Raw genomic sequence first — 14488 nt, 5'->3', positions numbered from 1 at the left:
AATTTTGCACAGAGCACAACTTAATCATAGCTAAGACTTGGTTCAAGAATCATAAAAGAAGGATGTATACATGGAAGAAGCCTGGAGATACTGACAGATTTCAGACAGATTATATAATGGTAAGACAGAGATTTAGGAACCAGGTTTTAAATTTTAAGACATTTCCAGGTGCAGATGCGGACTCTGACCACAATCTATTGGTTATGAACTGTAGATTAAAACTGAAGAAACTGCAAGAAGGTGGGAATTTAAAAAGGTGGGAACTGGATAAACTGACTAAACCAGAGGTTGTACAGAGTTTCAGAGAGAGCGTAAGGGAAAAAATGGCAGGAATGGGGGAAAGAAATACAGTAGAGGAAGATGGGTAGTGTTGAGGGATGAAGTCGTGAAGGCAGCAGAGGATCAAATAGGTAAAAAGACGAGGGCTAGTAGAAATCGTTGGGTAACAGAAGAAATATTGAATTTAATTAATGAAAGGAGAAAATATAAAAATGCAGTAAATGAAGCAGGCAAAATGAGATCAACAAGAAGTCCAAAATGGCTAAGCAGGGATGGCTAGAGGATAAATGTAAGGATGTAGAGGCTTATCTCACTAGGGGTAAGATAGATACTGCCTATAGGGAAATTAAAGAGACCTTTGGAGAAAAGAGAAACACTTTTATGAGTATCAAGAGCTCAGATGGAAACCCAGTTATAAGCAAAGAAGGGAAAGCAGAAAGGTGGAAGGAGTATATAGAGGGTCTATACAAGGGCAATGTACTTGAGGACAGTATTATGGAACTGGAAGAGGATGTAGATGAAGATGAAATAGGAGATATGATACTGCGGGAAGAGTTTGACAGAGCACTGAAAGATCTAAGTGAAACAAGGCCCCCGGAGTAAACAACATTCCATTAGAACTACTGACAGCCTTGGGAAAGCCAGTACTGAAAAAACTCTACAATCTGGTGAGCTAGATGTAAGAGACAGGCGAAATACCCGCAGACTTCAAGAAGAATATAATAATTCCAATCCCAAAGAAAGCAGGTGTTGACAGATGTGAAAATTACCGAACTATCACTTTAATACGTCACGGCTGCAAAATACTAACGCGAATTCTTTACAGACGAATGGAAAAACTAGAAGAAGCCGACATTGGGGAATATCAGTTTGGATTCCGTAGAAATATTGGAACATGTGAGGCAATACTGACCCTACGGCTTATCTTAGAAGCTAGATTAAGGAAAAGCAAACCTACGTTCCTAGCATTTGTAGACTTAGAGAAAGCTTTTGACAATGCTGACTGGAATACTCTCTTTCAAATTCTGAAGGTGGCAGGGGTAAAATATAGGGAGCGAAAGGCTATTTACAATTTGTATATAAACCAAACGGCAGTTGTAAGAGTTGAGGGGGCATGAAAGGGAAGCAGTGGTTGGGAAGGGAGTGATACAGGGTTGTAGCCTCTCCCCGATGTTATTCAATCTGTATATTGAGCAAGCAGTGAAGGAAACAAAAGAAAAATTCAGAGTAGGTAATAAGATCCATGGAGAAGAAATAAAAACTTTGAGGTTCGCCGATGACATTGCAATTCTGTCGGAGACAGCAAAGGACTTGGAAGAGCAGTTGAACGGAATGGATAGTGTCTTGAAGAGAGGATATAAGATGAACATCAACAAAAGCAAAATGAGGATAATGGAATGTAGTCGAATTAAGTCGGGTGATGTTGAGGGTATTAGATTAGGAAACAAGACACTTAAAGTAGTAAAGGAGTTTTGCTATTTGGGGAGCAAAATAACTGATGATGGTCGAAGTAGAGATGATATAAAATGTAGACTGGCAATGGCAACGAAAGCGTTTCTGAAGAAGAAAAATTTGTTAACATTGAGTATAGATTTAAGTGTCAGGAAGTCGTTTCTGAAAGTATTTGTATGGAGTGTAGGCATGTATGGAAGTGAAACATGGACGATAAATAGTTTAGACAAGAAGAGAATAGAAGCTTTCGAAACGTGGTGCTACAGAAGAATGCTGAAGATTAGACGGGTAGATCACATAACTAATGAGGAGGTGCCTATTGGCTTCTGTCTCGGGTTCTTCGGCCGACGTTCATCTAATGATTTTTCTGACGTTTCGCCAGCACGAGTGGCTGGCATTGTCAAAGCTTCACCCTCCATTGCCGGAGGGTGAAGCTTTGACAATGCCAGCCACTCGTGCTGGCGAAACGTCAGAAAAAACATTAGATGAACGTCGGCCGAAGAACCCGAGACAGAAGCCAATAGGCAGTTTGTCAGCAAGTGGCCACGAAAGCCTCAACAATTTTGTAATGAGGAGGTGTTGATTCGGACTGGGGAGAAGAGAAGTTTGTGGCACAACTTGACTAGAAGAAGGGATTGGTTGGTAGGTCATGTTCTGAGGCATCAAGGGATCACCAATTTAGTATTGGAGGGCAGTGTGGAGGGTAAAAATCGTAGAGGGAGACCAAGAGATGAATACACCAAGCAGATTCAGAAGGATGTAGGTTGCAGTAGGTACTGGGAGATGAAGGAGCTTGCACAGGATAGAGTAGCATGGAGAGCTGCATCAAACCAGTCTCAGGACTGAAGACCACAACAACAATGCCGTTGCAGCATCCCTGAATATGGTAGTAAATAGGAATATAAAAAAAGGGAGGAAGGTTTATTTGCTTAGTAAGAGTAATAGGAGGCAGATTGCAGACTACCTAACATAACAAAACGTAAAATTTCTGTTCCGACACTGACAATGTTGAGTGTTTATGGAAAAAGTTCAAGGCAATCGTAAAATGCATTTTAGACAGGTACGTGCCAAGTAAAACTGTGAGGGACGAGGAAAAACCCACCGTGATTCAACAACAAAGTTAGGTAACTACTGCGAAAGCAAAGAGAGCTTCACTGCAAATTTAAACGCAGCCAAAATCTCTCAGACAAACAGAAGCTAAACGATGTCAAAGTTAGCATAAGGAGGGCTATGCGTGAAGTGTTCAGTGAATTCGAAAGTAACATTCTATGTACCGACTTGACAGAAAATCCTAGGAAGTTCTGGTCTTACATTAAATCAGGAAGTGGATCGAAACAGTATATCCAGATACTCTGGGATGATAATGGCATTGAAACAGAGGATGACACATGTAAAGCTGAAATACTAAACACCTTTTTCCAAAGCTGTTTCACAGAGGAAGACCGCAATGCAGGTCCTTTTCTAAATCCTCCCACGAACGAAAAAATGGCTGACATCGAAATAAGTGTCCAAGGAATAGAAAAGCAACTGAGATCACTCAACAGAGGAAAGTCCACTGGACCTGACCAGATACCAATTCGATTCTACACAGAGTACGTAAAAGAACTCGCCCCCCTTCTAACAGCCGTGTACCGCAAGTCTCTAGTGGAACGGAAGGTTCCAAATGATTGGAAAAGAGCACAGGTAGTTCCAGTTTTCAAGAAAGGTTGTCGAGCAGATTCGCAAAACTATAGGCCTATATCACCGACATCGATCTGTTGTAGAATTTTAGAACATCTTTTTTGCTCGCATGTCATGTCATTTCTGGTAACCCAGAATTTACTCTGTAGGAATCAACATGGATTCCAGAAACAGCAATCATGTGAGACCCAACTCGCTGTAGTTGTTCATGAGACCCAAAAAATATTAGATACAGGCTCCCAGGTAGATGCTATTTTCCTTGACTTCCGGAAGGTGTTCGATAAAGTTCAACACTGTCGCCTGATAAACAAAGTAAGAGCACCTCGGAATATCAGACCAGCTGTGTGGCTGGAATGAAGAGTTTTTAGCAAACAGAACACAGCATGTTGTTCTCAATGGAGAGAAGTCTACAGACGTTAAAGTAACCTCTGGCGTGCCACAGGGGAGTGTTATGGGACCATTGTTTTTCACAATATATATAAATGACCTAGTAGATAGTGTCGGAAGTTCCATGCAGCTTTTTGCAGATGATGCTGTAGTATACAGAGAAGTTGCAGCATTAGAAAATTGCAGCGAAATGTAGGAAGATCTGCAGCGGATAGGCACTTGGTGCAGGGAGTGGCAACTGACCCTTAACATAGACAAATGTAATGTATTGCGAATACATAGAAAGAAGGATCCTTTATTGTATGATTATATGATAGCGGAACAAACACTGGTAGCAGTTACTTCTGCACAATATCTGGGAGCATGCGTACGGAACGATTTGAAGTAGAATGATGATATAAAATTAAATGTTGGTAAGGCGGGTGCCAGGTTGAGATTTATTGGGAGAGTCCTTAGAAAATGTAGTCCATCAACAAAGGATGTGGCTTACAAAACACTCGTTCGACCTATACTTGAGTATTGCTCATCAGTGTGGGAACTGTACCAGGTCGGGTGGACACAGGAGATAGAGAAGATCCAAAGAAGCGTGGCGCGTTTCGTCACAGGGTTATTTGGTAAGCGTGATAGTGTTACGGAGATGTTTAGCAAACTCAAGTGGCAGACTTTGCAAGAGAGGCGCTCTGCATCACGGTGTAGCTTGCTGTCCAAGTTTCGAGAGGGTGAGTTTCTGGATGAGGTATCTAATATATTGCTTCCCCCTACTTATACCTCCCGAGGAGATCACGAATGTAAAATTAGAGAGATTCGAGCGTGCACGAAAGGCTTTCTGGCAGTCGTTCTTCCCGCGAACCATACGCGACTGGAACAGGAAAGGGAGGTAATGACAGTGGCACGTAAAGTGCCCTCTGCCACACACTGTTGGGTGGCTTGCAGAGTATAAATGTAGATGTAGATGTTGATGTAGATGTAGACTAAAATAGTATACATGAATTCATCAGTTGACTGATCATATTATTGTCATAAGATGACTTCACATTGCTTCATTAGCATCTATATAACTACTAGCTGATTTTTATTTTTTATATCACATTATTTATAGTAGACAGTGCAAGCAGCACATACCTCATATCCTGGCAGAGAGCAAATTGATGAGACAATGGCAAGTCCTGCTAGATGCTGCACGAGCAACAAATGTTGTCCTAAATACGAACTTCTTGAAATGTGAAGATGAACTGAAAAAACTGCACATCCTTCAGGACTTATCCAAGTATTTCCACTTCGACCTGAAAATCCAATCAAGTATTACTGAAACTATGTTAGAAAAAGCAGTCAATTTTAAAACAGACTAATACAACTCTGACAATCTGCAAGCCTTACCATAAACTCCAGTTAATTCAAGAATGCAAATGACATATTCTCAGCAAATTATCAACCTGGAAATCAAGTATGCCCCCCTCCTTGCTTTCAACATTAATAAGACTCTTACAACAGTACTCAAATCCAACCATGTAGTGGCATTCTGGATAGGTTGATACGGGTATGCCTGTAACAGTAACCACCTCGCTTAATTATAATAGTTCTTATCACAAACTTCTTGAGATTTGGGAACGGGGCAAGATCCAAGGGCACAGAGAGGATTGTTGTTCACCAACATCCCATTCAAACACCATCTACAAAATAAAATCACATTTTAAAGCTCACCCTCATTCATAATTCAGCTATAAGACCTCCATCAGTTCCCTAAACCAACTGCTGGTGATGACAGTGGGGACAATGTTTAGCACAAGCCAAAACAGAACAATATGTAAGTTACTTGATTGGCAGCTACCATGTCTCTTCTATTCTCACAATGTATGGTCCTAAACCTATCTACATACATATATGTAAATGGATGTACGTTTGTTCCACATCTCCTTCTAAACCAATGGATCAATTTGGTGCAAATACTACTTATTGTCTGGAAAGTACTGTTGGGGTAAGTACTATTTTGATCCCATAGGGGTGGTGGTGAGAGTGAAAAAGTTTGGTATTGCATTACAACTAGGCTGCCTTGCATGATTGGCATGTTGTGCAGGTAGTACTGGAATGCGTTCCAGGATGTACGATGTGTGATTAAAAAATATGGTGAATGAAATTTTTGAGCAGCAGCTGCTCATGCTACAAACATTTCATATAATTTGTCTGATAGCCTGATCTGTTGAGGCAGGCAGCATCAAGTTAGAACACATTGTGACTAGTCAGTCAGCGTAAAGAGATGCTAGAATGAGTTGCATCTATCATGTCCATTGGGCATCATGGATTTTGAACAACATGCGAACATTAAGTTCTGTTTCCAGTTGCAAAAAAGTGCCAAAGAAACTCACTGAATGTTGAAATTGGTGTATGGTGATAATTCTGTAACTCTGACGACATTTTACAAGTGGCATAAGTGATTTAAAAGTGAAAATAAGTTGATAGAAAATAAGCAACATTCGGGGTGTCCATTAACCTCAAAAACGAAACAAAACATGCAAGGAGTGACAACAACTGTTCGTTCAAACACATGAATAACTATTCGAGAGCTTACAGAAGAACTTAGCATCTTGTATGGGTCTGTGCAAAGCATTTTAACTGATAATTTACAAATGAGATGAGTGAGTGCAAAATTTGTTCCCAGAATCTTGAGTGATGAACAGAAGGAAAATTATGTGTCAGTTTGCATGGAGTTGAAGGATCGCTTTATTCAGATCCGGAGTTCATGTTACAAAATAAATAAATAATATGAAAAAAGAATGTAACTGGAGATGAAACTTGGGTCTATGGGCATGACTCTGAAATGAACATGCAGAGTTCCCAATGGAAAATCAGTGAATCTCCATGTCCTAAAAAGGCATGTCACTGAAAATCAAATATTGAAGTCACGTTCATTGTTTCTGTTGATACTGAGAGCATAGTGCGATCTGAGTTCATTCCAAGAGGAACAACTGTAAATGCTTAACTTCACAAGGCCATACTGCAATGTTTGTTAATTATGTATGACGAAAGAATCCAGAAAAATGGGCCAATGGCTTCCTGATTCATCAAGACAATGCACAGTGCCATAGCTAGCTTTTGATTCATGAGGTTTTGGCTGGAAAAAGTGTCCCTTCTGTCCATATCCACCTTATTCAAGATAGATAGCACAACTTTACTTCTGGCTCTTCTCAAAAATTAAAACCATGGTTAAAGAAAAATGTTTTGACAACATTTCTGACACTGAGAAGGCCATGGCAGAGCAGCTGAACACCCTTAGAAGAGAAGCCTTCCAGGAATGCTTCAGTGCTTGGATTCAACATTGGGATACATGTATTGTTAGCCAAGGACAGTAATCTGCTAATAAAATTATTCACTGTCTTTTTTATCACACCTTGTATATGTGTGGATGAGCAAAGTTGAGCACAGAGAGGGGACAGGAGGAGATGTACAGAGAGAGTGAGGAGGAGGACATGGACAGAGAGAGGGTTGGGGAGAAGTTGGACAGAATGAGGGTTGAGGAGGAGTTACAGAGTGAGGGTGAGGGGGAGATGTAATGGAAGGGGGAGGAGGAGATCAGAGAGAAGGGAGGAGGGAATGAACAGAGAGTGGGTGAAGGGTGAAGTACTTTAGGACATTTTTTCTGAAAACTTCTTTGAGCAGCTAGTTTGGCAGCCTACACACAATGGGAATATCTTAGAACATGTAGCTATAACTAGGCCAGACCTTGTCAGTAACGTCAGTACAGAAACAGGGATTAGCGATTATGATGTCATTGTAACAACTATGGATACAAAAGTGTATAAATCAATTAAGAAGGCTAGGAGAATGTTTCTGCTAGATTGATCAGATAAGCAGTTGTTAGCATCTCACTTAGACAGTGAACTGACAACACTTAGTTCCAGTAAGATGGACATTGAGGTATTATGGGCAAAGTGTAAGCTGGAGAATTATGTGCCTAGTAAGTGGATTATGGAAAACATCCAACATGGTTTAACAATGAGATTCAGAAAATGTTGAGGAAGCAGAGGTTGTTGTACTGTTGGTTCGACAGATAATGTCCAAATGATGACAAAAGAATGTTAGAAGAGATTTGTGTGTCTGTGAAAAGATCTATGTGGGAAACATATAACTACAACCACCATTATCACACCTTAGCAAAAGATATTGCTGAGAACCCAAGAAAATTCTTTCCATACATAAAATTGCTAAGTGGGTCTAAGGTTTCCATCCAGTCACTTGTCGACCAGTCTGGTGCGACAGACGAAGGTAGCAAAACGAAAGCTGAAGTTCTAAATTTCATGTTCAAGAAATCGTTCATGCAGGAGAATCGTACAACATACTGCCGTTCGACCTTTGAACAGACTGCAGTATGGACGACAAAGCAGTATGCATCCCTGGTGTAGAGAAAGAACTGAAGGAGTTGAAAACAAATAAATCACCAGGTCTGGATGGAATTCCAATTTCACTTTTGAAAGAGTACTCTATGGCATTGGCCCCTCACCAGGCTTGCATTTATTGTGAATCTCTTGTCCAGTGCAAAGTCTCAAGTGGTTAGAAAAAAGCTCAGGTGACTCCTGTGTATAAGAAGGGCAAAAGAATGGACCCACAAAATTACAGACCAATATTCCTAACACCGGTTTACTGCAGAATCCTTGTACATATTCTCAGTTTGTATGTAACAAATTTCTTGAGACTGAGAAACTTATGTCCACAAATCAGCATGGTTTTAGAAGGATCACTTGTGTGAAACTTGCTTGCCCTTTTCTCACACGATACACTGTGAACCACGGGTGAAGGGCAACAGGCAGATTCCATATTTCTAGATTTCTGGAAAGCATTTAACACGGTATCTCACTGCAGTCCATTAAAGAAGGTACGATCGTAAGGAATAGGTTCACAGTCATGTGGGTTGCTCAAAGACTTCTAAAGTTAGAGAAACCAGTATGTTGTCCTCAACAGTGAGTGTTCATTAGGGACAAGGGTACTGTCAGGAGTGCCCCAGGGAAGTGTGATAGTACCACTATTATTCTAACATACATACGATTTGGCAGAGACAGTAGGGAGTAATCTGTAGTTGTTTGCTGATGATGCTGTGGTGTACAATAAGGTGTCGAAGTTGAGTGACTGTAGGAGGATACGAGGTGACTTCAGACAAAATGTCTAGTTGGTGCGATGAATGACAGCTAGCTCTAAATGTAGAAAAATGTAAGTTAATGTGGACGAGTATGAAAAACAAACATGTAATGTTTGGATACAGCATCAGTAGTGTCCTGCCTGACACACTCACGGTGTTCAAATATCTGGGCATAATGTTGCAAAGCGATACGAAATGGAACACGCACACGAGGATTGTGACAGGAAAGACGAATGGTCGACTTTGGTTTATTGGGAGAATTCTAGGGGAGTGTGATTCCTCTATAAAGGAGGTCACTAGTGCGACTTATTTTTGAGTACTTCTCGAGTGTTAGGGATTAAAGGAAGACACAGAGCAATTCAGAGGTGAGCTGTCAGATTTGTTACTGGTAGGTTTGAACCACATGCAAGTGTTATGGAAACGCTTCAGGAACTCAAATGGGAATGAGTAGAGGGAAGACAACTTTCCTTTTGAGGAACGCTATTGAGAAAATTTAGAGAACTGGCACGTGCAGCTGATTGCAGAATGATTCTGTTATCTCCAACATACATTGTGCGTAAGGACCACAAGGATACAATACGAGAAATTAGGGCTCGTATGTAGGCATATACACAGTCATTTTTCCCTTGTTTTATATGTGAGTGGAACGGGAAAGGAAATGACAAACAGGGGTACAGGGTACCCTCCACCATGTGCTGTAAGGTGGATTTCGGAGTATCGATGTAGATGTAGGAGAAGATGTGCAAAGGGAGGGGAGAGGAGGACAGGGGGAGGGACAGGGTGTAGGACACAGGTGCGTAGTGGGTAGGTAGAAAAGGAAAAGGGGGAGGAGGAGATAGACAGAGAGGGGGAGGAGGCGATGGCTAGAGAGGGGGAGGGATACCTGGACAGAAAGAGGGGGAATGAGGAGGTGGGCAAAGAAAGGGAGGAGAAGGAGATGTGTGCAATATACGTGCTGTACACGTATTTGGGCAAAGCTGGGGTTATAAGGCGAGTTAGTAATCATTATGAAGTATCTCTCTAGCATTTGCCTTAAGTAATTGTGCTAAAACCTACTGCACACTTCTCTTATGCCAGATAAATTAGCTATACCCATCACATCGTGCAATATATGACCTGTTTCTAAAACCATCACTTATTAGAATAACAACTTGAATCCACTAATTCTAAATTCATTGAGGCATTTGAGTTTGAATTTACATCTTATTAGCTGGCGTACTGTTAAATGGTCTGTTATTGCCAAGAATTAACTGATTTGTCAATTCTGTAACCCCAAGTATGTAAGAGCAGTGAGACAAGCAGATTCGTTATAATACTAATACTAGACTAACATCTAGAAGCCCCTGAGTGTTTCTGATTTACTTTTGCAGTCACTATATATCAACAGTTGCATTGCAGAGGGCCTTCACAAATTCTATGTCTACACCACAGACCTCCTGAAATGCCTAGAACAATACTGTCTGCAGCAGATTCATGAGACAATAAAAAAAGGCTGACAAATTTCACTAACTTTAATCCATAGTGTCATACAGTATCATGCTTTGGAGTAACTTCTCATGGCAAGTTGAAGGATTTTAGAATTCAAAATCATGCATTACAAATTATTTGTGGTGCGAATTTAAGAACATACAATGAAAACTTATTCATGGAATCAACTTATTTTAACTATTGCTTCCGACTATATTTATTTCTTAATTAAAATTATTGTGAATGATACAACCAACAGTTTTGACCACCGCTGAGGACAACTGTGTGTGTGTGTGTGTGTGTGTGTGTGTGTGTGTGTGTGTGTGTGTACACACTTACGTCCATTATTTAATTTGGTCCAAACAGGTGTATTCAGGAGTATATATTTTCAGTAAGTTGTGAGTGTCTTTGTGTTTCAATGATGCATGGTTATGATTACTTAGGAGTTGATATGTGTACATTTAGGTAAACATTTCACCAATTTAGCAATTCAAACTAACTTATAACAAAAGTACTAAAAATATTGCCCTTAAATGTTCAATAACATATTTTTTCACAACTGCCAAAAATTTAATGATATCAAAAGTGGGTATGTGTATATGTACTTTACCTTTGCCCCGAGTTTGCCTGTGTGTAACAACTGCCAGACCATCTAACAACTCAGCCCCTTCCAACACATCCATTGAACTAGTCATTACCTCTGTGTACAAGACAACCTGCCCAAGAACTTTTGTCTTCAATGCCTGAAATTCAGAATAAAAATTCTAGACATTCTTCTTCGATACTTAAACTATTAATTCAGAGACAAAGAGTTTTCTTTCATAACTAAATAAATGTGGCACAAATATTATGATTTTCCATAAAACATGCAATCCTCGTTCAGTCTGCCATTGAAGCAAAATAAAAATTATTAAGAAATACAATACAGTCTTAAGCAAAAGGGACATTCTGCAAGAAGAAAAGGGAGAGTAGTTGGGTGGAAGGGTGGAGATATGAGAATGAGAGTGAGAGTGAGAGTGAGAGAGAGAGAGAGAGAGAGAGAGAGAGGGGGGGGGAGGGGGGAGGGGGGAGAGGGGGGAGGGGGAAGAGAGGGGGAGGAGAGAGAGAGGGGAGGGAGATTTAAGTTTTTTGTTAATGTTAACTTGAACTGTTACAATGCATACGGCCATAGCTAGTTAGGTATATGTTCCATACACCAGATAAAAGATTTCTATCCAAATGTTATAAAATGAGTCCGTTTACATACTGTGTATAGATGATTTGAATGTGTATGGCTGTATGCTGGTTACTTAAAAATTACCAAACAGCCGAGCAGCTTAAATTAAATAAATATAAATGTATTAGTAATTGCTACTACTTGTGCAACAAGTGAAACACAAATTTAACAATAAAGCAAATATATTTTTGGATTTTATTTGGCACATTAATTTTCGATATCATGTACTTGTCAGTGCTGATGTCTAAACATCCAAAGACATTGAGTTGTGAAGAAATAAATGACCCACAATAAGTGTGTGAGAAATTTATACAAAAGTTCAGTACAGTTGGTACAAATGAAGTTCATGTCAAGCCACAAACTTTTAGTCTTGGAAAATCTAGCCAGTCCTTTTATATCCACGGCATTACTGAGAGGGACGTCCTAGCAATCATATCAGCACTTCGACCAAAAATGTCTTGTGGCTGGGATGACATTTCACCTACACTGCTAAAGGAATGCAGGGATAAATTAGTGAAACCCCTGACTCACTTGATAAATACCTCCCTCGAAATGGTGTATTCCCTGACCTTTTGAAAATTACTGAAATTATACCAGTGCATAAAAAGGGATTAAAAACTGACACTAAAAATTACAGGCCAATATCATTAACCTCAGAACTAGGCAAATTGTTAGAGAGAGTAATACTAAATCAAGTTGAATCATATTTCACCAAACACAAGCTGTTAAACAACCTACAACATAGATTTAGAAAAGGGAGATCTACTACAACAGCAGTAGCATCTTTTATACATGAAATATAAACTAAGCTGGACAAAAGTCACAAGGTAATATGCACTTTCCTAGATATGGGTAAAGCCTTTGATACTGTAAATCATACCATTCTAGAAGAGTACGGGTTGAAAGGACTACCCTTGAAACTACTTACCTCCTACTTAAAAGACAGGAAACAGTGTGTAAAGTTAAATTATAAAAATAATGAGCAGCTCCTAACAACCAATTCAACCTTCAGGACACATCAATGTGGCATGGCTCAAGGAAGCATACTAGGGCCTTTTCTGTTCCTTGTATATGTATATAACTTATTTGAACCCCAAAATTGCATGGTTGTAAGCTATGCCAATGACATATCCTTCATCAGCTGTGGTAGTGATATGCAGTCTGCAGCAAACAGTACCGAGATCAATTTCAATACTCTGTCCGCATACCTTACAGCAAACAAGCTTCTTCTAAATAAAGACAAAACGGTAATAATGAAGTTCATCCTCAGTTATAATGCTGCCATAAGTGATACTGTATTTACATCCCCATTAAGTCTTGCATATGCATTCACATAAATTTTTGGGCGCTGTTGTTGATGAACACTTATCATGGAAAGGACATGTAGATAATAATTGCAAGAAAATCAGTAGAAATGTGTATGTATTGAAACGGGTCTCAGGCTTCTTGGACCATGATACTTTAAGACAAATATATTTTGGGTTAATTCATCCACACCTTCAGTATGGTATTGAGATATGGGGTGGGGCATCAGCAGATCATATAGGTAGATTTTTCAGACTAAAAAAAAAAAAAAAAAAAAAAAAAAAAAAAAAAAAAAAAAAAAAAAAAAACACCAGTAAGAATGGTAGCCGCGGTAAAGAAGAGAGAGCCTTGTAGAGGCATCTTTGGAAAATATAAAATTCTTATGGTGTACTCCATGTACACGACTGGCCATTAAAATTGCCACACCATGAAGATGACGTGCTACAGATGCGAAATTTAACCGACAGGAAGAAGATGCTGTGATATGCAAATGATTAGCTTTTCAGAGCATTCACACAAGGCTGGCGCCGGTGGCGGCACCTACAACGTGCTGACATGAGAAAAGTTTCCAACAGATTTCTCATACACAAACAGCAGTTGACCGGCGTTGCTTGGCGAAAAGTTGTTGTGATGCCTCGTGTAAGGAGGAGAAATGCGTACCATCACATTTCCGACTTTGATAAAGGTCGGATTGTAGCATATCGCGATTGCGGTTTATCATATCGCGTATTGCTGCTCGCGCTGGTCGAGATCCAATGACTGTTAGCAGAATATGGAATCGGTTGGTTCAGGAAGGTAATACGGAACGCTGTGCCGGATCCCAACGGCCTCGTATCACCAGCAGTCGAGATGACAGGCATCTTATCCACATGGCTGTAACGGATCGTGCAGCCACGTCTCAATCCCTGAGTCAACAGACGGGGACGTTTGCAAGACAACAACCATCTGCATGAACAGTTCGACGACATTTGCAGCAGCATGGACTGTCACATCGGAGACCATGGCTGCGGATACCCCTGATCCTGCATCACAGACAGGAGCGCCTGAGATGGTGTATTCCACGACGAACCTGGGTGCACGAATGGCAAAACGTCATTTTTTCAGATGAATCCAGGTTCTGTTTACAGCATCATGATGGTCGCATCTGTGTTTGGCGACATCGCGGTTAACGCACATTGGAAGCGGGTATTTGTCATCGCCATACTGGCGTATCACCTGGCATGATGGTATGGGGTGCCATTGGTTACACGTCGGTGTTACCTCTTGTTCGCATTGACAGCAGTTTGAACAGTGGACATTACATTTCAGATGTGTTATGACCCGTGGCTCTACTCTTCATTCGATCCCTACGAAACCCTACATTTCAGCAGGATAATGCACGACCGCATGTTGCAGGTCCTGTACGGGCCTTTCTAGATACAGAAAATGTTCGACCGCTGCCCTGGCCAGCACATTCTCCAGATCCCTCACGAATTGAAAACACCTGGTTAATGGTGGCCGAGCAACCGGTTCGTCACAATACGCCAGTCACTACTCTTGATGAACTGTGGTATCGTGTTGAAAAGCTGCATGGG

At 40.5% G+C, this 14488-nt stretch overlaps 1 protein-coding gene across 4 annotated transcripts in view; it reads right to left on the bottom strand.

Annotated features, from left to right (window-relative positions):
* LOC126249056 (biotin--protein ligase) overlaps positions 1-14488 on the bottom strand; it is a 399528-nt gene that overhangs the window by 48878 nt on the left and 336162 nt on the right. For all 4 annotated transcript variants that reach the window (XM_049950694.1, XM_049950692.1, XM_049950691.1 and 1 more), the window contains 2 exons: positions 11004-11136; positions 4921-5081 (listed from right to left, as the gene is read on the bottom strand). In XM_049950694.1, coding sequence (XP_049806651.1) covers positions 4921-5081; positions 11004-11136 — 294 coding nt within the window. The remainder of the gene's footprint in view (positions 1-4920; positions 5082-11003; positions 11137-14488) is intronic.

Source organism: Schistocerca nitens, chromosome 3 (genome assembly GCF_023898315.1).
Source record: "Schistocerca nitens isolate TAMUIC-IGC-003100 chromosome 3, iqSchNite1.1, whole genome shotgun sequence".
Lineage (NCBI taxonomy): Eukaryota > Metazoa > Arthropoda > Insecta > Orthoptera > Acrididae > Schistocerca > Schistocerca nitens.
The sequence above is the reverse complement of the archived record's forward strand: the minus strand, read 5'-3'. Positions and strand labels throughout refer to the sequence as shown.